Consider the following 23,648-nt stretch of genomic DNA (forward strand, 5'->3'; position numbering starts at 1 on the left):
AGGTGATTGCCCTGTCAGCAGTGAGGCAAGACGTCTGTCTCTTGAGTAGAAAAGAGGAAAATGATAATTTGTGCAGAAATTGACATCGGCTCTGATGAAAAATGTGATACTATGTACAAAGTGTATGAAAAAGGACTCACAATATTTCTACACTGATGACATAGAAGTCTCAATAAAAATTTCCATTCTCCACCTCGATTTGGAGAGACATTTGTAGTTCTGAAAGACTTATTTATTTTAGGAACTGAAACATATGAACTATGAGTACTTGACTGAATTATTTAAAATGTAATATGTTCCCAAAACTAAATTCTTATCTAAGAGTTATGAGATTCACTCAAGAAATCAAAAGAAAATAAGAAATTGATTTCCTGGCTAATCTGAGACAGCTATTCACAACTTGTCATTTTGGTTAGCTTCTCAGAGAAGCACTCAGGGTTCATCGTGTGTTCAGAAACAGAAATCCAGAGTCAAGGGAGCTTGCTGAACATTGGTCACAAAAATAGAATTCAACCTGGAAGTAGCCACAGATACAATGTTGGTGTTTGATTGCACTAACAGACACATATGTCAGTTTTGGAGAATATGTTGACTTTCGTGTCACATAATGGAAGAAAAGCAACTCACACTTTGGAGGATATCAGCAAGTTGGAAGAGGTCTATATTTTTTATGAGTGGGAACATTGCAGGAATCAGAACAGTGTGTTCTTAAATAAGATGAAGTCAGAGAATGGTAGCGAGAGATAGCATCCAGTGTCTTTTTTTCATGCATCTGGTAGGAGAGGGAATTTCAGTGAAAGGAAATCATTTTTGCAGAGCATGAACCACCACACCACCTATTTGACTACGAAGGACCTCATTACAAATACTGTCCCTTTCCATGAGAAGATGGATTGTGATATACATATCTTTATTCAGAAAATTCAAGTTTTCCTCTCTCCATTCCCCTCTCATGCACTGTTACTTCACAGATATGTTGTGAGAAAATAGAAATTCCTTGTTTAGAACCCCTTTTTGAATGTCACTATAGAGTGATGCAGGTACTACTGCAAAAGATTTTATGTAACTTAAAAAAAAGTGTATGACTGATAAGTAAAATAAAAGATGCAAAACAATGAAAGCACAGATCGCAGGAGTCAGTGGCCTGACAACATGGAAAACTAATTAGCTAGCTAGACCTACTTACCAAGCTGAGAAATATCCCAGAGCTCAGTAGCCTGGGGAAGTTATGAAACATTTTAAGGAATCAGATTTCAGAACACAAATTACTTACAGAAAAACCTCAACATGTATTATAAAGGTCTACACTGTCAGTAAGTTAATTACAACCTGTTATTTAACAATCATCATAAAACACAAGCTACTGGTGTAAATTCACTGTGGTATCATGAGTCAACACTTCAGACATTTAGGGCTTATTCAGTACCGGGATAAGCATTCCTTGTTCTTTAAAACAACACACTTTTTTGGTCTCAGGCATTTTAAACAGGACAATTGCAAACCCATTTCCTTAGAATGACACTGTATCCACTCCCCCGTGATGTTTGTATCAGCTGTAGCTTAAATTTAGATAGTATTATAGTAGTTTTGGTTAAAACAACTGCACTTAAAGATGCAAGTTGGTATATGATCACATATATTTTAAACTGATACATAACTATCATACAATTAGTATTGGCACAGTATATTTAAACATATAGTTGACAGGATTAAGAGTGAAGCACTGTGTTGAGTGCATAGAAATTGATAGACTTCCAACCTTCGTTACTTATCTTCTCAAATCCAAAGCATGGGATAGGAACTGCCACTTCAGGATGGGTTCATCACCGACTGCTTACGTTCACAATTACCATATGTAATGTTTCTTTGAGATATCCAGGGTTGTGGAGCACTTTGCGATCACCTGCCCTTAGCATGAAGAAGCTTTGTCTGTGCCGGCCAGGAATCAGTTCCTCAAATTCATTTACCACAGGCAACATAGTGCTTAGATGTGTAGTTTATGTTTGTGCTGTTGGTTACTCAGGGTACATCTACACAGCAACATTATTTTGAAATAACTTAGTCTGCATCCACGCAGCCAACAGTTATTTCGAAATAATGTCAAAATACTGTCAAGCTGGAGGACTTCTTACTCTGACTTCTGTAACCCTCATTGTATGAGGAGTAAGGGAAGTCAGAGGAAGAGTCCTCCATTATGAAATAAGTGCTGTGTAGACGCTCCCAATTTTGAAATAAGCTATTTTGAAATAAGCTACACAATTGACTTAGCTCAATTTGCATAGCTTATTTCAAGTTAAGCCCTGCTGTGTAGATGCACCCTCAGTGTTGTATGTTGTCGGTTTTCTGTTTCTTTCTTTGCTTAATATGGAATGTGTGCCATATTCCACACATTCCGATAATCGGGCACCTTTAGGACACAGGGGGTGCCAGATTATCAGATATGCCAGACTATCGGAAGGGGGGCCTATGAGGGGCCTGGGGTGGGGTGGGAGGATGCCACCCCAGGCCCCTCATAGCCCCCCCTTCCGATAGTCCGGCTCTGCCCCAGGCATCCCTAATTCAGCCACTGCTAGTCAGTTCAGCAGCGGCTGAATCGGGGACGCCTGCGACAGAGCAGCTGGGGTGCTGCCAGGTTGGTCCTGCAGCGCCAAGGGGCAGCGCTACGGGACCAACCCGGCAGCACTCCAGCTGCTCTTGGGGACATCTGGGGCAGAGCGGCTGGTGTGCTGTCGGGTTGGTCCCGCAGCGCCGAGGGGCAGCGCTACGGGACCAACCCGGCAGCACCCCAGCTGCTCTGCCCCAGGCATCCCCGATTCAGCCGCTGCTGAAACTGACCAGCGGCTGATTCCGGGAAGTCCGGGGCAGAGCAGCTCTGGGGTGCTGCCAGGTGATCAGTTTCAACAGTGGCTGAATCGAGGATACCTGGGGCAGAGCAGCTGGGATGCTGCCGGGTTGGTCCCATAGCGCCGCCCCTCAGCGCTGTGGGACCAACCCGGCAGCACCCAGCTGCTCTGCCCCCAGCTTCCTCGATTCAGCTGCTGGTCAGTTTCAGCAGTGGCTGAATTGGGGAAGCTGGGGGCAGAGCAGCTCCAATTGTCCGGCTGCCCAGAGCACTTCCGGGTTCCTGATGGTGCCAGACCATCAGGAGTGCCGGAGCATTGGATGCCGGACCAATGGAGTTTTACTGTTGTTAGTTTTTAGATTTACAGAATATTAAAACAAACGTTTAGTTGCCCTGTTCTGAATTCTCTATATTAATGTGCTACAATGTATGTTACATTGTGGTTCTTTGTATGACATCATTAAGCCTTGCTTTTATATTTTTCTTGCTAGATTATCCACATGCCAAACATTTCTCTTGGGAAAAATATTTGGAAGAAACCAGTTCTTTACCTGCACCTGCAAGAGCTTTTAAAGTGGTAAGAGAATGTTTATATAGTGTCCATACGTCCAGTGTTTTTTATTTATTAGCTAATGTACAGTAAATATTTTAATGTAAGTTTTTAAATTAGTGTGAGTGCGCAGAAATTTTTATCACTGTAACTTCCAAAAGTTTCAACTAATTTATACTGATAATACTTAGCCAATTAATGAATCTTCCCAACATACCTTGAAGAGAGATGAGTAATTATTATGGTCCCCACTTTACAGGAACAAGAAGAAAAGTGTCTTCTTCAGGAAAGCAGAAGGCATCATCAGAGCCAACATTAGAGATTAGGTTCTTGGCTCTGTAGGCTGGTCTTCTGCCTGTTTTTGTGAGCTGAGTTTCAAGTCCAAAATTTTTTAATATTATCACGTTGCTAAGGAATGTGGTGTAGTCCAAAATTCCAGAAATCAGCTGTAATTTACTGAGCGTTGGCTACTGGCTTACAGTACTTTTCACTACAGAACATTATCTGTTTAACAAGTGTGACCAAATCTTGAGTTTTCATTCAGAGTAGCCAAGTGAGATATTGCTATGTGCCAGGGGTGGGGATGCAGCCCCCAACTTGCGTGGCTCCGGCCCTCGAGGCTCCCCCCAGCATTGGGGAGCCTGTGATGGTGCTCCAGTTCCCCTGCCGGGCTAGAGCACACAGAATCTACTATCTTGGGCCTCCCTAGGCTCTGGCGTGCGAGGGGAATGTGGGAAGTGCCTCCTCAATTGGGTCACATCAGTGAAGGGGTTTTTTGGTTTGTTTTTGTGGTCCTTGTGGAACAAGGGGAAGCCTCACGGGACAGGAACTGCCACTTCAGGGTGGCTTCATCGCTGACTATTTAGTTTCACAGTTACCATGTGTGATACTTCCTTAAGATATCCACAGCTGTGTGGCACATTGCTATCACCTGCCTTTAGAGTGAGGAAGCTTTGTCTGTGTCTGCTGCGGGTCAGCACCCCAACTTCACAGACCATACGTAACACAAGTGCACTCCTCTCACTCCATGCAGGCTCTGCTTTGCCTTTGCAGGTTAGTGATGGATTTTCTCCAGTCATGGCCCTTGAGTGTCCAGCCCCTGTTCCATTGGGCACTCGCAGAATTCACAGATCTGCTAATCCCAAAGAATTTGTATATGCCAACTTGTCAGTTTCACCTCCAGATCACCACTACACTTAACACACAGTGCTTACATGTGTTTATAGTGAAAACAATCTTAAGTTTATTTATCAGAGAATAGAGATTTGAGAAGTAGCAAGATCAATAGAAACAAAGGATTCCATAAAAAATAAAATCATAACACATGGTTTACTAGAGCCTAAATATAATTTACCAGATGCCCTCTTGTTTGATAAGGCACAGGTTACCCAAAGTCCTTCTCACATTTTTCAACCAGGATGGCTTTCAGACCATCAAGAATGCCAGAGCTTCCCCTTGCTTCCCTAGATATATTGGATCTGTCCTTTGTTCTTCTCCCGTAAACTGGGGCTCCCCCATTCCATCCACTGCTCACCAGTTAATTTTCTTCTTCTGAAGTTCCCACAAACTCATTGTTAGTATTTGACTCAGTAATCAGATAGATGTACATGGTTAGATATGCAGTGGTCAGCGAGGGAGATAAGTGTCTCCCACCACCTCCGTGGAAGAACTTGCCTTTAATGTCAAGACTTTAAGAACATAATTTCTAATATATAAACTTGTCTCCTTCTATGCTATTTGCACATAAATTTCACAAAGATTATGTTGACCATTGTGACAGAGGCTTTCTGTATAGATTTTAAGTGACACTCTTTGGTGAATTAATATGTACATGCCAGAGTACAGGATTCCTGTAACACTTATGCGTTGTCTTCTACTTGGCCTCAAGAGGTCCTTGTGTGAACTCAGTGGCAATTTCTAAATTTAATCATAATTTAAAGTTCCTTTGATCTAGGAAGGAGCATAGTGCATGAGTGTAAAAAGATACAGTATGTAAAATTATTATGCTGTATGCTGTTGCATAGAGGTAGAAATGCTCTTAAAACATTTCCAGGGGAAACAAACAGCATTAACAGTCTTTACAGCATTAATGTTGATTTTATTTACATGGGAGGCTTGAAGTCTTAGAGAAGTAAATTATTTTTCTAGTTTAACAAGTTATTTGAGTACAACCAGTTTTGTTTTGGGGTTTTTTTTATTGTTTTTTTTTTTTTTTGAGGGGAGCAGTTGCCCTTCTATTTTATAACAGCTCTTTTTTACGTTACATTGAACTATCCATCATCTCTTATTGTAGAAACCTTCTCATGGATTTCAAAAAAATATGAAACTTGAGGTAGTTGACAAGAGGAATCCAGTACTTATCAGAGTAGCAACTGTTGTAGACATTGATGACCACAGGATAAAAGTAAGTCTCTTTCAGTCTAACTTGGACGTGCTACTTCGATCATGTTGATTGTTATTTTTTACAAAATATACTGAGGTTCCAAAATTAAGGGCCTTTCTAGGTTGCACAGGAAGATATGAATCGCATCAATGCGCTGCTAAACTCTCACTGTCCTCCTCACTGATTAATTTACATGTAATTCCTTTGGAATGGGTATTTTTTTTTTGGTTTTTGGTTTTTGGTTTTTTTTTAAGTTAGGGATGTGCTGAAATAGAAGCTTAGGAACAAAGGATGAGTGTGTTGGGGAAATTGCATTGGGAATAGTTTTGAGATAAAAGTTGTTTTATCGTAGAATGTTGATGATTTAATACCCAATATCAAAAGATTGCTATGATTTTTGTATTAGGGCTCATAAAATATTTGGGACAGAATAATAAAATCTTTCTCCATAATTTTCACCCTGCAAAAGCCAAAGTGAGAGAGGGAAAATCTAAAGAGAATAATTTTTTTAAAAGATTGCCGTATGTCAGGAGCTTCTGTGCTATTGAAGTTTATATTAATTCAGGACTCTAGATTGGATTAATTTCAAATAACGTGTTTGCTGAAGGATGTGCTGTTTTTCCTTAAGATTTGTGTGCCTGGGTTTTTGTGTGTGCGTGCGTGCGCATCTCTCTCTCTGTATCCATCCGTCTGTGAGTCTGTTCAAGAACTCCTGCTAATGGTAATTATGCAGCTTCCTCTTATAACTTAAAGCAAGGTCAGGATTTAGTTTTTCCAGGACAGTGAGATGTGCCTGGAATGTGATTGTTTCTCAGCAAATGGAAAGTGAGAAGCTGTGATAGCTGGGACAGTTATACTCAAAAATGACCACAGAGGGGTGGCATGCAAGGGTGCCACGCCGCCTTCTGAGAGCAGCCATTGTCTGAGCTGTATAGCCTCTGACACCCCGGGCTGGCCCCAGGGAGCAGCCACTGGCTGCCCACACCCTCTGCCCTAACTCCTGCACCTCCCACCCCATCCCCAGTGGTCCCACGCACCTCACAACCCCTTGCCATGACTCCTGCACCTACTCCCCTGACTCCTGTATCCTCCCCAACTTCTGCCCTGAGCTCCCCACCCTCTGTCCTGACTCCTGCATCCCGTACACCTTACCCAGAGCCTTCTACATCTAACCCCCCGTCTAGACTCCTGCACCCTCCACATGCCCAGCCCCCTGCCTGAAGGACCCAGGCAATACTGGATAAATCTTCTGTATACTGAAATAGTCTTCAATGTATCTTGTTATGTGTAAGATCATAAGAAATAAAGATCCAGGGTCTTCATTAATACAATAATTTATGTAAGTTAGGGTTGTGGATTTGTGGTCCCAACCTGAAGAAAAGTAGAGATTGTCTTCTACAGAATCATATAGTTCTTTTTCTCATCTAAATTAAATCCTTATCCTGAATGGTCAAATTTTACAATACCTATAGATCCCTTTATTTTGGGAGGTAGCAAAATTCTTTGTGCATAGGATTTTTACAAAGTATATGCTTTAACTGTTTTAACTCCAAGTTAAAAGAGAAATTTTACCATTCTAAATATTTAGTGCCTTTGAGCGAGAGAGAGTACAGATTTTGTCCCTTATTTTAAAGTGTTAGTGTAAATAAACATTAGACCTCTCTAAATCGACCGATACATTTTGAGCATAACAATGTTCTATCCAGAGAGTCCCATTCTGCTCCCACTGAAAATAATACACTTCAAAATCTAGTTTATACTTCTGTGTAATTTCTCCAGTGTTTTTATATTATTATTCTAATGAAGCCGATATTATAAAGCCTGATATTTTGAGAGATTGTTGGGGTAAATGAGTTTATACAGAAATTTTCTGTTGTTTTTGTTTCCTCATTTAGGTGCACTTCGATGGCTGGGACAATATTTATGATTATTGGGCTGATGCAGAGAGTCCTGATATCCATCCTGCAGGCTGGTGTGCAAAAACTGGACACCCTCTTCAGCCTCCTCTTAGTAAGAGAAATTGTAAACTGGTATAATTTTAAAATGATTAGGGGCATGTGTAATTTGTGTCGAACTTCCTGTTTGACACCATTCACAAGAATGCAGCAGTTGGTGTATGTAGAAGAAAACAAGTAGATGTGATGTTTATAACAAAAACATAATTTGAGATTTGGCGTAATTGCTTTTTAAGAGGTGAATGTGCTGATCTTGTAAATGAAACATAACAATTATTCCTTTAATATATGAGTAATTCTAATACATTTTAACAATCTAGGGGGAATTCTTGGCCCTACTGAAATCAGTGGTAAAACGATAATTGACTTTTGTTGGATCTGGATTTTGCCCCTGTTAATTTATTAAATATTTTTGGATCTTTTCCCACATATATGGAGTTCCATTAAAACACAGAATGTAAAGTGTACTCTGGTCAGTTTATATTATTGTTAATTTTATTTCAAATATTTGCTCTGTAAAACTAAGCAAAAGAAATAGTATTTTTCAGTTCATCTCATACAAGTGTTGTAGTGCAGTCTCATTATTGTAAAATGTAGATTTATTTTATTAAGTAACTGCACTCAAAAACAAAAATATGCAAATCTTTATAGCTTGTATGTCCACTAAGTCGTCCTTCTTGTTCAGCCAGTTGCTAAGGCAAATAAGTTTGTTTACATTTATGGGAGATACTGCTGCCAGCACCTTATTTATGAATAAATAAGATACTTCGTATTGATTGGGTTCTTAACTCAATTAATTTTTGTTTTTCTTCATTTAAATCATTGCTTTGGGGTGGGGCTGGGGAGGAGAAGTTCAGTATGAAGGCTTCACTGGAGACAGAAGATTACTCCCAGGCCTCTCTCATTACAGCAGCTTGTGGCCAGGTGAGAAGTGCCTCTTCATGACTGCTGCAGCTCCAGCAGGTGCAACTGGGGAAGGTTTGTCTGTCCCCTGCGCTCCCTAGCGAAAGCGAGGAATGGAGCAAACTGCACTTTCCTCTCACTCCCTGACGAAGGGGAACAGCCAGCAACGTGGGAGGTTGGCAGCTCTCCTGCCTTCCCTCCCCCCCAAAGGACTTCTGGAGGTTGGGAGGCTCAGTGCTGGGGCTGTCCCAGATGGGGAAAGCCTCCTTCCTCCCAGCTAGTCCCTTTCACCTGCCTGGTGATTCTGTCTCTTTTCTGCGTGGCTTTATGCATCTCTGTATGCATTGTGGGTGGAGCTTCAGCTTCCCTCCCTCTACCATCCCCCGACATCCAAACCTTTAGTTTGCTTTAAGTTTTAGAGGGGTAGCCATGTTACTGAAAAAACTTAAGAAAACAATGAATAGTCCTGCAGCACCTTAGAGACTAACAAAACATGTAGATGGTATCATAAGCTTTTGTGGGCACAATCCCCGTCTATAGGAGTTAATGGGTCTGCTAATAAATAGCATAGAAAGAGAGGGGATGACGTGGGAAAGAGAAGGGGAAAAAATAGAGAAAAAATATTGCCAATTAGAGTGTCCATGTTAAATGATGCTAATAGAGTGGGCTCTGAGTACCTGGTGCTTGGCTTTTTATGTAATTAGGATATGGAATGCAGTGGCTCATCCAGGTCAGGTCTTTGTTTAAACCTCTTTGAGGTGTCAAACTTGTAAATGAACCAAGTCTGCAGCTTCTCTCTTTCAAGCTATCTGCTGAAATTGCTTCATAATAATATAGACACTTTTGGAATCATTGGTGAGTTTCCGGGCAAGTTGAGAGACTGCAGAACTTGCCTTCATTTACAAATTTGACACCTCTCTCTCTCTCTCTCTCTCTCTCTCTCTCTCTGTTAATTATTGGTACCCTGGACCCCTTAACTCCATTCATCTGAAGAAGTGGTTGTGCTCACCAAAGCTCATGACACCATCTACATCTCTTCCTCATAAGAGGAAGCTGCATACCAAATCTGGTGCTCGTAGCTCTTACTGATTAGAAGGAATTCTCAGATGGACAGAGACAGATTAACTTGCTCACAGTCAAACTCTCTCTCTCAAATACATAATAAATGTCACCTGAAAGTGAGAACAGGCAATTGCATGGCACTTTTGTAGCCAGCATGGCAAGAACGCTTTCGCTGCAGATTTGACAAAATGCAAAGAAGGTTCCATGTGAGATTTTTTAAAGATAGCTACAGCACCGAATCCAAGATTTAAGAATTTGAAGTACCTTCCAAAATTTGAGAGGGACAAGATGTGAGAATTCTTTTAGAAGTCTTAAAAGAGCTACACTCTGAAGGGGAAACTACGGAACCCAAAGCACCAAAAAGAAAAATCCTTTCTGCTTATGGTGTTTGACTGAGATGATGAAAATGAACATGTGTTAGTCTGTACTGACTTGGTTTGTTATAGAGAAGAACACATCATCTGCGTGGTCATGTCTTCTGAAAGCACAAAGGGGCATATGACTCTAGTGCATCTGACATAAGTATTTTGCAGTGCTGGCTACAATAGTGCCATGTGAATGCCTATTTTCACTGTTGGGTGACATTGTGAATAAGAAGCAGTCAGCATTTTCTCCTGCAAATGTAAACGAACTTGTTTGTCTGAATGAATAGGAAGTAGGACTGAGTGGACTGGTATGCACTAAAGTTTTACATTGTTTTAATTTTTATTGCAGTTTTATTTGTACATAATTCTACATTTGTAAGTTCAACTACAGTGCTTGTATTAAGTGAATTGAAAGAAATAATATGTCTTCTGTTTTTTCACTACAAATATTTGTAATAAAAAATAAAGTGAGCAGTGTACACTTTGTATTTCTGTGTTGTAATTGAGATCAATATTTTTGAAAATATAGAAAAACATCCAAAATATTTAAATAAATGGTTTTCTATTATAGTTTTAACAGTATGATTAATCACAATTAATTTGTAATTGCCTGACACGCCTAATCAGAATGTCTGTGTTTGTGTGGTTTTTTTCTAAGAAAGGAAAAAAATTCTAAACACAATTAATGTTTTCTGATGCTCAGAAGAGATTTCTTCATCTCCTAAAGTGGAGAAACACACTGAGACTCTCACTTGCTGACTTCATGGATTGTGTGCTGTGTGTTCGATTGACTACCAAAAATAATGTTGACAGTCATACTCTTCAAAGCCTCCACAAACCTCACTTTTATCATCCATTGATGAAAACCAGATATTCCCAAAAGTTCAGAGGAGTAAGCCAGTGAAAATGTGTGTGATTTGCTCTTACTAACGTTGTTGTCGTCACTGATTTTCACTTCTTCATTTATTGGAAAATGCAAACTAAAAACCTCAAAGATCAATATCCACTGTGAACAGATCTGTCTTTAAACACATCAGCCTTAGTATGATTGCTCTTTCAAAACAACATTATTACAGCTGCAGTGTGATAAATCCAAAATATATTACAGATTAAACAAATCCTCTAAAATGTGTGTACTGTTACCTGGACTATTGATTATGTAGCTTTTTCAGAGAGAATAATTTATAAAAGATATTTTATTTTCTATTTAAAATCTATTGCATTAGTTTGTATCATTTTTGTACAAAATACATTTTCATAAGTACTTTAAGTTGTGTGTTATGTACTATTTATAGTTCTGTGTGTTAATGTAATCCTCCAGTTCTTGCTTGTGTGTGAATTTATGTAATTGTACTAATTTTTCATGTGTCCTGATATATAGGTCCCTGGGAATTAGTGGAAGCTTTAGAACATGGAGGATGCCCTACTGCAGGATGCAAAGGAGTTGGACACATAAAACGAGCAAGACACATTGGCCATCACAGGTATGTGCTATAAAAAGTTATAGCTTAATTGCAGCTTGGTATAATTATATCATTTACAAAGAAAGCTGCTTATACTTTTTTTAATTGCTGTTCTCAAGAAAGAAGAACCAACTTGAACAAAATTAGATCCACATTGCCTTCAGTTGCTATGGTGAGCATGTAGAAATTAACATTAACAGCAAGGTGTGCTTAGGAAAAACATGTCTTACGTTTGTTTCATTGCAAATGACGGATGGAGCTACTCTGCTTTTTGCTCCTGAACAGGCTACTCATGTGGCTGTTTGCATTAGAAAATTATGCAAAAAACCTTTTGTGCACTTGCAACTTTGTACCATTTGAAATTAATGGGGGAATAATTTTGTTGTGTCTTTTGCTTAGGGTTTTATAAATTTTTGACAAAGCAACTTTTAAATCTTTAATCCCATAATTCTGTCATCACCTTTGATGGGCCTGCTGTTCTTCAAGAAGACTCAGCAAGGGGGAGGGAAGTATGCTGAGGAAATGGAGAGGAAAGAGGGAGAATTATCACAGAAGTCACCAGTTTTGTCATTGGTCTGTAAACGTGGTTATATTTTAAAGCAAAATGACCCTAGGAGCTCAATAAGTGAAATACAATCAGTGCAAAGTGTCCAGTTTCTTGCCCTAATGGCAAGACCAAGCACTGTCTAGAGTAGACCATCCCTAATAGATGTCTGTCTAACCTGCTCTTAAATATTTCCGGAGATGGAGATTCCACAACCTCCCTAGGCAATTTATTCCAGTGTTTAACCCCCCGACAGTTGGAAGTTTTTCCTAATGTCCAACCTAAACCTCCCGTGCTGTAGTTTAAGCCCATTGCATCTTGTCATATCCTCAGAGGCCAAGGAGAACAGTTTTTCTCCCTCCTTCTTGTAATACGCATTTAGGTATTTGAAAACTGCTATCTTGTCTCCTCTCAGTCTTCTCTTTTCTAAACTAAACAAGCCCAATTCTTTCAGTCTTTTCTTTGCTTTCAACTTGCATGCAGCTAAAGGTGCACCTTTTGGTAAATTTTGTGTTGGTGCCGTCTTGCAATATGTTGGCAGTAGGGTTCTCCCTTATATTCTCTTTGCTTTGTTCTGTTATATTTGCCATTTTCTTAATTTTTTTTCTCCTCTCTTACTTTCCCTTTTGTCTTTTTCTATCCCAGTTCTGTCAGTCCACTGGCTTTTTTTTTTCTTTCTTTTCTGTGCCTTCTTTCCTTTGAGTTGTGAGTTTGTGTGGTTTTTTTTCTCTTTCCTCTTTTGTAGTTGTTTCCACTCTCATGGTGTGGGAAAAGACATTCAGCTGTGAGTTTTGAATCCAGGTTACCTGTGCCTTTGTAACTGTTCTCAGTGCCAGAAGAGCAGAGAGAAAAAAAGCCAGACAGATTGTTAGAATAATTTCATCTGACTTCATACATACACAAGGAGGCTCCTGCTTGATTTTGGGAACACATTACTTCAACTTTGAGCAGAGCTGTGATCTAGCAACATTTGCCATCCCATTTATCTCCTTTGCCACTGCCTCTGCCTACTTTTATAGTATGAAACAGATTTGGCACTAAACATTTTTATACTACGAAAGTGTAATGCTTCTGGCAGGTGGCGTCAGCAGTAACAACAGGCAAGTTCAGTGTCTAGGGTTACTTTTAGCAACAGAAAATAGAATTGGCTTGAGCCCTCATCTAGTAACCTGGATAAATGAAACCTTCCCTGGGTACCTCTAAGAGGCAGTTCTTCTGTTCTCACAAATACCAAGTGTGTAGAACAAAATACAACTTCTATCCAAAGGGAAAAGGTGTTCCAGTTTGGGAAAACATCACAGCCATAATTCAGAAGCATGTGATCATAGGCAGACATCTACCCCACAATACATTGGGCTGTGTCCTTTGTCTCCATTGTTCACCTTGTGGTCCAACAAACACATGTCCCTTATCACACCTCTCCTCTTTCTCTTCATGGCATCCCATTCACAGGTCCTTGGTTAGAAAGACCCAGAGTAGTTCAGCCATGTGCTCATGGGGAAGAAAAGGAGTGGAAGGGGGCATTGAGCAGGGCCTTGGTTCCATTGCATCTGTAACTGGCTCTCTGCTGCTGCTCTCCACCACCACCCGCTATCTCTCTGTCACCACTACTACCCACCATTGTGACATCACATCCTGAGGTTCTGCCACTTAACCGAGCTCTGAGTAATTTCAGCAGTTAGTGGGAAGCCTTATGGCCAGTGCAGCTTCTGCGTGCCTTTTACTGGTCTCACACAACCTCTATTAGCCCCTAGACTTGCTCAGTGGTCAGGGGAACTCTAGGAATCACCAGCTGGAAACAAGGACTCTGAATTGAGTCTAATCATTTTTGTTGTTAAACTGGAGAGCAACAGGTCAAGTGGTGACTAGACCTCTTTATGCAGGGTGCACACTGCCAGGTAAGAATACCTGTCACCACCAACTTTTCTCCTCACTGGGATTTGGCATCCCCAGCCCTTGCTTAGCAAGTAAAGTTCAGTTTAGGCTGCCCCCTTCAATCAGGGCATGCCAAGCCCAGTTCTGCTTTCCTTTCCTCATAGGGTAAGGAGAACAGCCTTTCAGTACTCCTGTCATTCAGATAGTAGAGTGATTTGTAACCCAAGCCAGTCAACATGGAACATTTGGCAAAGCAGCTTCATCAAGCTGCGTACTTAGGTGGTGTAGGCATATCTGTTCAAACATGGTGTGCTCCTGAAGCTCTCTCTTCCTTCCCTCCTTGGGGAAATCACAAGATGTCAGCAGAGAGTTTCAAACAAACCCTGATTACAAGAGGAAAGAATGAGAAAGAGATATATATGAAGTTAGCACATATGTGCTCTGCTTTTATAACTGGATTTTCTGGGCTACTTAAAATGATTACGCTTACTCATTCTGAATACTGAGAGACGAACCAGCATCCATTGCAATTTATTGTATTTTATTTTTACTGTAATCTTAGAAATCCTATCGTGTATACAATGACCAATAGCTTTAGGAATAAGAAAACAACCCAGAGGGGTTTTGTTGATCATAAAACTAAAAGATTTGCCTCTTCATAGCATATACATTATATTATTATTTCACTGGTTTGCTTTGTGCATTGGATATATTGTCTGTTAAAATTGCTTGGAGGAAAAATGAGATTTTTTTTGTTTATCTGGAGCCTTCAGGTCATCCTAAGGATTCTAATATTGTATTTCCTCCTGAATGTATTGTTAATGTTTTATAATTATTCACATACAGGTACAGTTCTTTGGCTCTTTCATTTAAGTAACCTCAAATTGTATTTTAACTATGCGTCTTTTTGTTTATGTACATATGTATCTGTGATGATAAGGTGCAGTATATGTGCGGAGTAAATGCCAAACAGCAGGCAGAATGATCACATACAATGCTAAGCAGTTTGAAATAATATTGATAGCTTGCTCCTTAGGAGCCAGACAAAAGCATTGGATGATTGATTATGACAGGGTTAAAGTGTGCACTTTTTGAAAAAGTTAATGATAATACGGACTTGTTTTCAGTAGTGAATCTAAGATTTTTTAAATGAGGGTAGAAGCTGTGGGACCAGTATGAAAATAGATAGCATTATGCAAATTAGCTGCTTGTTTATGATTATGAAATGTGTGCGTATAGCAAGCAACAGTCTTCAAATTCTGGCAGTCATAAAAAGCAATCATTTGTATTTGTAGTTTGCTAGTGTCTTGGGTCAACTCTTGATGAATAAACATTAAAGCCTAGTCTGCTTCAAAGGTGCTCAGTTGTTTTAGCACATCATCATTTTTTATGTGGCAGTTGAGAGAGAATACTGGTTCATGTTGAGCCAGAGTTTAAATTAAAGTTTTGGGAATGACCTCCTTTCCTTGTTAGTATCTCCTGTGTCCTTGTGCTTAGTTAGAAACCTAATGGTCATCGGGTAAATATGGCAAGTAATCATCTGGTAAATATGGCAAATGATGGGTAAACATAATTATAATTGCTGAAATTCCTAGGCAGCAAAGCAATAAAATAGAACACAATCTTATTATTAGTTCTAAATCACTAACTTAACTGCATGAATTACTGTATAGTATCTATCAGTGGGAGAGAGAGTGAATGCCATATAAATATAAATAATAAGCAGCATCTGTTTTTACTATTTTTTAATCATTCTTGAGTCTTCCAGTGTGGAAAAAAAATCAATTTTTGTGTTGAGCCTGTAAAAGGTGCTGGATTGACTGTTCTTCAAACTGTACTCCCGTGTCACCAGAACCACTGTCTTCTAACAGTGCCATCTCAACATAGCACAGCCTTCATTTAGTATAGCTTAGTATCCATGCCAGTACAGTCCTTTAACTGTCTGCTCAGTACTATTTGTGATTTTTTTAATATATATATTCATCTCCAGGAACCTGGAGAGAGCACACTGAACTGGCTCTGAAGATAATTTAATGTCTCTAACTAACCTAGATTGAACTCAGCTGGAAACTTTGGTAGCTTGTGATTTATGATGTCACACTAAACCTTTCAACTCCAGATCACTGCTTTAAGACAAAATGCTGAAAAACAGGCTTAATTTACAAATGGCCTTCTTATCAGGCCTGTCAAGTCAATGAAGTTATTTGTTTTTAAGACCTATAGGCACTCATATAAAGAAAACACTTTATTAATAGAGATATAACAAGATTAAATATTAATGCTTCATAGCTGGCCTGTTAAATGAAAAGCTGGAGGCATTGAGGCTCAGGAGGGATTCACTGATTGATTTAAACCTACATAACTCATAGGTAAGTTCATGCTTGCTATACTTTGTTAAAATTAATCTGACAAATGGAAATCGTGGGAATTCTTTTCATTTTTATTCCTCTGAGTAATCCAAATACCAAGGACTGTATTATGAAGTGTTCCTTCTACTTTCTGTAGTACCTTAATTAGGGGCTAATTTGCACCAAAGAAAAATGCTAAAGCAAAGTGCCTTAGAACATCATTAATATTATAACTGCTGCTGATTAGTACAGTACTATATCTTTAAGTTTCCAAAAAATATTAAAATAAAACACACAGATTTACTGTGTAAATCTACAGGTTCCAAGAAGAATGAGGTTTAAGGCAGACTTAAGAATTTTAAACATATAAACACAGTTGATAAATAGAAGTCTTGGAGTATGCAGTTAAAGATTCTGGTGGGAGTTCTTGGTGCAAGATGTTTTATAACCTCTCCCCACACACACACACACACACACACCTTCACAGAATTTCTAATTATTTAAGCTAAGTACTAATAACATTGTCCTTCAGAAAAGAAGACAAACATGTTTTCAGATTCCATTGTAGTGTAATGTTTGTTTTAATACACAATTTAATCTGTAATATTTTATAGAAATTTCCAGCAAACACTTCAAAGCACTTCATGTACATTAATCAGTCACTTGACACATTGTGAGCATGGGAAGCCACAGAAAAGTTAAACTACTAGCTTAAGGTGTCACACTAACTCAGTGGCTGAGCTGAAAGTATATCCTATGTCTCTTGACTCTCTCTTGGCCTTAATCTCACTACGTGATGCTGATTTAACAAAGCATCCCTTTTGGTATCAAGCAGACTCTTGTTTTATTGAATCAGATCCTGTGCCTTTGTCTCCCCTGTCTATTCTCCCTGTTAGATGCAGACCATTGTGGGGTACTACTTACTCTGAAGGATGGTAATCTAATTTGTTCTATGAGCCATTCTATATCAGTCACATTTTGTTAAATAGAAACAGTTAATATGTTGAAGTATTTTTCTCCTGAACTTCTGTCCAGTACAACTGTATGAGGAAAAAAATTGGAGATATTGTCCAGTATATCTAGCTAGAAAATAAGTTTTTCCTTCAAGTGATTGTGCACATATGCATTCCACTGTAGGAGGTGCATCTGTACCCAGTGTATTCAAATGAGAGACTTTTACCAACAGTATCACTCAATATCACATCCATCCCTGCTTTCCTCATACTTACAAGTAATAGCATGAAAGGGACATGCCTTCTGCTTCTCTCTCACTTCCTTTTCATGACCTGTAGTGAAAGTTGCAGCTCTCCATAATATTTACTTCAATTAGCAAGCTTGCAGAAATTTTTAGAGTATATTGTTCAATATGCAGTATAGTTTGTAATGGTACCTGGAAGATTTATTATGAAGAAAGTCCCCCGGTTTTAAACAGTGCACATTTGCAGAGCTGTTATATTGTCACAGGTAGGTGTAAGAGTTTTGATTTGTCTTGATGTGGGTTATGTGAGGGGCAAGTGTTTTATGGCTGCCATCAAGTGTATGCCTTCTCCACCTCTTCAGCCATTTTAGACTGTTAGCTCCACTGTCATTATTAATGCACAGGGATGTTGGCATACTCATGGGGTCACCTTTGTTTTTCCTTTCTGGATTCTCCTTTACTATCAACAATAACCGCTTCCTCAGCTCCACTCTGTCACCTTTGTTGGGGCCCCAAGAGAGCATCTGATAGCCCTTCCATCTCTCTTCAACCATCTATGCCCACAGCACAGAGAGCATCTGATAGCCCTTCCATCTTCTCTTCAACCATCTATGCCCACAGCACAGTTACTTCATCACCATTCTGCCCACCCCGACCCTTGCTTTCTTGGAACCAAATGTCTCCTACGCCTAGGTCATCTATAAATCTCACAGGAACTACTCTTGCCCTTTCCGAGGCATTTAAATCTTGTCTGTCTTTGAAAGAGATAAACCTGCTTGGTCTTAGAGATCCTTTGATGGTCTTACAAGTCTTCTACCACTATAAGACCAAAAGGTCAAGAGTGGTCCTCTTATAAATAAGTCCCAGCATGGAGTTCCCTGCAGTGGATGGCTCAGACTATGGATAGCCTTACTGGTTGTGGCCTGCTCTTAGAGACACTAGACCTCCTGCATGGTCACAATCTAAGAGCATTTCCTACTCCTCCGTTGCAGTAAACCACGACTCAGCATCCTGTTGACGTCCTGTTGAGCTGGACCCCATGGAAGAGGAAGAATTAGAGGAAGAATCCTTATATTTTCTCCATATTTCTACACCAGATGAGGCCATCACTCAAGATTTGTCAAGTATCAGAGGAGTAGCCATGTTAGTCTGAATCTGCAAAAGCGGCAAGGAGTCCTGTGGCACCTTATAGACTAACCAAAGTGTTGGAGCATAAGCTTTCGTAGGCAAAGTCCCACTTCGTCAGAGACACTGTAGCCTCTCTGCCTACAACAGCCAAATGAGTGGAGAGATGCATCTGACGAAGTGGGTCTTTGCCCACAAAAGCTTATGCTCCAACACTTTGGTTAGTCTATAAGGTGCCACAGGACTCTTTGCCGCTTTTGCAGATTCAGACTAACACAGCTACCCCTCTGGTAATGCAGTGCCTTGCATGGTGTCAAGTTAGTCGTATGGAGTGGAAATCTATCAAGATTTGTGCCTCTCATCGTAATACCAAGAGGCTTTCAGAGTTTTTCAGGACCTCATGAAGAGGGAGGCCCTAGGCAGATGGAAGTTGTGTAAGAGAAATCCTATACTCTTCTAGATATTTTACACCCCCTTTCAATAAAGCCTACTTAGAGCCAGTGAAAAGCCTTTGGCAGACTGTAGCCTGTCTGCCTACAACAGCCAAATGAGTGGAGGGATGATATATCCCACAACAAGAGTAACTAGCTCTTTACCCTGTGGCTTTGGAGTCTTTCTTGATTCCGGATCATAGTCAAGACCACTGTCTTACACGCTGCTGATATAGCCCCCCATTTTGTAACCAGTGCAGTCTCCATGAGGCATTCTTCCTGACTTCAGGTATCTGGCATTCTAAGGGAGCCACAGAATACTATAGAAGGCTTTTATTTTGAGGGGGTCTGTAAACTGTTTTCTGACAGAACAGATAATGCTATGCATACAAAGGACTTTTCATTCTGAGCTTAAATAAAAGAAACAATTTAGAGTGTAATCTTATTCCAAAACCTTTTTTGAACAGAGGTGACAGTGTGTCTATGAAAGAAGGCCCAGGATTCATCCGTGTCACCAATTGTCTTTATCAGCAGGAAGCCCTTCTCACCAGACATTTGCAGCATCCAAACCACTATTTTGACTTCTTAGTCAAGGATGGTGTATCTTCTCCCTTCAGGTCATATCTGTCTCTTTTTCATTGTGCATGGGAAAGCACCATGTCGGGCAAATGGGTATTCTATACAGTGAGGCAAAGATATATTAGCCAGTTTACCTCCCTTCCCTTCCCCAGCACACCACCTTCTTTCCTTTTCAGGGACCCTTCTCAGAGATAGTTACTTCAAGAACTACAGTGACTTCTAGAATTGGGAGAAACAGACGTTTCTTACCAACACAGAGCCAGAGGCTTCTATTCCTATTACATCCTGGTCCCAAAGAAATCTGGTGGCCTCAATCCCATCCTAGATTTAAGCAAGCAAAGTATGTTCTCAAAAAAATAAAGTTCAGGATGATCTAGTTCTTGCTTCTTTGTCTCTTCCTGGAGATTGATATGCTGACCTTAATCTGCAGGATTCATGTTTCCACTTAGCAATACTTTCTCTGCACAGTCATCTGCCGCAGGGATCTTCACCAAGTGCATGGTAGTGGTAGCAACCCACCTCTGCTGTTATGGTATTCAGGTATTTCCATATCTCAACGATTAGCTAATTCATGGAGCATCACACAACCATGTCCAAAACAATATCTTAATTATCAGGATGCTGTTTTCCTATTTGGACATGAAACTGAATTTGGACACATCTAAGTTACAAGCAGTATAGCACAAAACCTTCTTAGGGGCAGTCTTCAACTACAAGATTGCCAGAGCTTGTCTCCTGCTGGCAAGGTGTCCGACCATAGACTCCTTTCCCAGAGCTTGAAGTCCTGCTCAGTGACAACGGGGTACGCTCTTGGGTCCCATGGCCTCAAGGACTGAATGTTGTAAAAGGTTAAAAATAACCATTTTCTTCTCTATAAGTTCTTTAGATCTAGCGCAAGGTTCAATGCCCTCACATTTGGAGACACCCCTTGGAACGGGAGTCCATCTACCAGAGTAGGGAAGAGAGAGAGCAGGGCTGGGCTCTTGACCATTCCCTGGACCCAGTACATAGTGCAGTAGCCTGTCGTCCTGCCTTCTTCTGCTGCCTTCTACTGTAGCTTGCCAGGTAGTACGATGCTTAGGGTTCTGCTGATGATAGAGGATGGGGAGATTGTTACAGCTGGGCATAATGAAACTGAGTTTTACCATTGTCAATTTAAAAAATAAACTAGGAAATTACCAATATAAAAACTACGCTATTTAGGTTTGAAGGACTTGAAAGTTGGAAAATTCCTGTTTTGTGGTTACTCAGGCAATCTTAATTCATCCCCTTCCTGTGTATTATGGTAATGCCTTTAATTACATGATACAGAACTGCCTCATTCACTGCATAGGATGGGCCAAGTGATGGACAGCTATAAATCTGGCATTGCCTACCTTTCAAGTGTTTGGCTTTGCAATCTAAATAACATTCTTTGAAGGTATTTTTGAATGTAATATAAATTTTTAAAAATTCTAACAGCCAATCAGAATATGGGCTAATCACTGTCCTGAATTGGAGTTGAATAGTGGAGTAGTAACATTCTCTGTAAAATGTTAGTGTAGGACAAATAACTATGGGGTCATGATTCTTTTAATTCTCCTACAAATAGGCTATGTCTACACTGCAGGCTTTTGCCAGCAGAGAGTATGCGCATGAAGTGCTCATTAGCATTTGTCGTGCTGTCATTTGCATATTCTCTGCCGGTGCTTTTTGCGCAAGAGGTTTTTGCGCAAAAACAAGCAGTGTAGAGGGGTCCGTTTTGTGCAAAAAAAAAAACCCTTTTGTGCAAGAACCTTATGGCTCTAAAAAGGAGGTATACAGGTTCATGCAAAAGGGTTTTTTTGAGCTAATGGCCCTGCCTACACTGTTTTTTCCCTCAAACACCTCTTCCACAAAACAGATCGGAAGAGACTATGCAAATGAGAGCGTGAAAAATGCTAATGAGTGCTTCATTTGCATTTCCTCTGCCGACAAAATGCTACAGAGTAGACATAGCCATAGTGTATAGTGGAATGGGGTAGTCTGGTCAAAAGGAGAGGATAACTGGAATGATATCTGACGTATATTCTCTATAAAATACTGTTGGGCTCCTCAGAAACCAGCAGGATGACCAAAAAGGGAGGAGAACCAGAATCCATAGAAGTCTAGCTAGGATTCGGAGGTAATTGTCTGGTGCGGTGAAAGAGCCAATTTGGAAATCAAAGCAGCAACACAACATGTTTGTTTCTTAATAACGGAAATATTTGATACCTGTGTTTACTGTGTGAATTTAATGGCACTGTTCTAGTTTCCAGTTTTAGCTGGTATGTTAATGAACATTCATGCTTGGTTTTCTATTTGATTCCAGAATTTATGATGTAATACTGGCCCTGTGGTAGTAAATTGCTGTAGAAAAAGAGAGTAAGATAGATGCGTACAAGTTGGCATTCCAAAAATCCAGTGTATTTTATAATACTTGAAAGTGAGAATGCACCAAAGCATTCCTTTCAATTGTGTTCATTATTTCAGGCTGGAATCTATAATCTGTTCACTTAAATTAGGGTACGTCTGTTCAGTGTTTGAGCTAATGGAAGTATTTCTCTTTTCTTCAATTTTCAGTGTTGTCAGCTGCCCATATTCTGATGTCAACTTGAACAAAGAACGTATCTTACCAGATCGTTTAAGTGGAGAGATGCCACTAGCCAGTCCATCTGTGCCCAAGAACAGAAAGACAGACGCAAATGAAAGATCAACCTCTCCTGTAATCAAGTAATTAAAATCTAAACTATATTACAATAATAATAATATCTTATCTAAATGCTATATATAATTCACAGAATTTGAAGGCTATATAGTCCCAAAAGGCCCATGTTTTGTTCTACATTACCATTTCCAGAGAAGAAATGGCCCTACCAGAGCTGAGCCTGCAGGGGATTGGGCTAACAAAAATTGATGCTTGCTTTTTTGGAAATTATTTTGTATTTTAACATTTGCTAAAATAGTTGCACTGATATGTGTCTGTGAATGGTTCTTGAAAAATTCGCCCTAATCAGTTTTGTTTTGTGGGGAATTAGATTATTGGGGGTGAGTTTTACAAGAGCAGCAGTAGGCCTGCAGTTAAGGCTGGAGCTATTGATTCTCCTTCAAGAGCTTGCTCATTTACATACCATGTTAGGTGTGCGCACACTACATGCTTTGACACCAGAGATTTTTCACTTAGTACCTGTCAGGTTTGCTCTAGTGATCTGTGCTGCTATATGCTCATGCACTGATACAAGGGGCCTGGCCACCCCATGCTCTCTGTTCATTTTTACCACCTGTGACAGTCACTGAAACAACTTTGTCTGCTTCAGCAAGACACTCGAAGATTTCTATTATTCTCTAGTTATCTTCAGTTTTAATTTCTAGGAGCAGTGTACATCATGTATATAGTATTGATGCCTACAGCTCTACCTCCTCTTGTAGATTTGAAAGCATCCTCTGCCCCTAGGGCAGAGGTGCCCCTGTCTCCAGGCTTCACACCCTGTGCATCCTACGGAAAGCCCATACTGGTGAGCGAACCACACTCCAGTTGACTGAAGTGTCTGAAGGAAGCTCACATACAAGAGCATTGTCAAATCTGCCATAAATTCAGCCTAGTCCAAAAAAAGACACCTTGAATGCCCATTCGAGAGCTCAGGCTTCATTGGTAGCGTTTCTGATCCAAGACATCTGTCGAGCAATAATTTGCTTCTCAGTAAATACATTCTCATCCCACTGTTCCATCACCCGCCACGTTAGAGATGATGGCAAGTTTGGTAGAGCGGTGTTGTAGTACAAATTAGGGATGTATGCAACTAGTCCCTTGACTAACTACTCCTGCTGGGGAGAGCAGGAGCCAGTGCTGTGGGAAGCTGGCTTAAAAGCCGGTTCCCCTAGCACAATCTCTGCAGGAGTCAGGGGAGGCAGGAGGATAGTGAGGAACAGGCGTGAGCTGGGAATCAGGTGATTCCCAGATCGCCCTCAGTCCCAGATGCTGCACCTCTGCTTTTTAAATGTATTAAGAGCCTGCCTGCTCTTAATAC

General features: G+C 40.2%; 1 protein-coding gene across 8 annotated transcripts in view; it reads left to right on the forward strand.

The window, feature by feature from the left end:
- The window catches only part of L3MBTL3 (L3MBTL histone methyl-lysine binding protein 3), a 159,604-nt gene that overhangs the window by 114,930 nt on the left and 21,026 nt on the right, over window positions 1–23,648 (forward strand). For all 8 annotated transcript variants that reach the window (XM_075924145.2, XM_006118582.4, XM_006118587.4 and 5 more), the window contains 5 exons: window positions 3,334–3,419; window positions 5,686–5,796; window positions 7,671–7,785; window positions 11,442–11,544; window positions 22,204–22,353. In XM_075924145.2, coding sequence (XP_075780260.1) covers window positions 3,334–3,419; window positions 5,686–5,796; window positions 7,671–7,785; window positions 11,442–11,544; window positions 22,204–22,353 — 565 coding nt within the window. The remainder of the gene's footprint in view (window positions 1–3,333; window positions 3,420–5,685; window positions 5,797–7,670; window positions 7,786–11,441; window positions 11,545–22,203; window positions 22,354–23,648) is intronic.

Source organism: Pelodiscus sinensis, chromosome 3, assembly GCF_052426305.1.
Source record: "Pelodiscus sinensis isolate ZL-2025 chromosome 3, ASM5242630v1, whole genome shotgun sequence".
Lineage (NCBI taxonomy): Eukaryota > Metazoa > Chordata > Testudines > Trionychidae > Pelodiscus > Pelodiscus sinensis.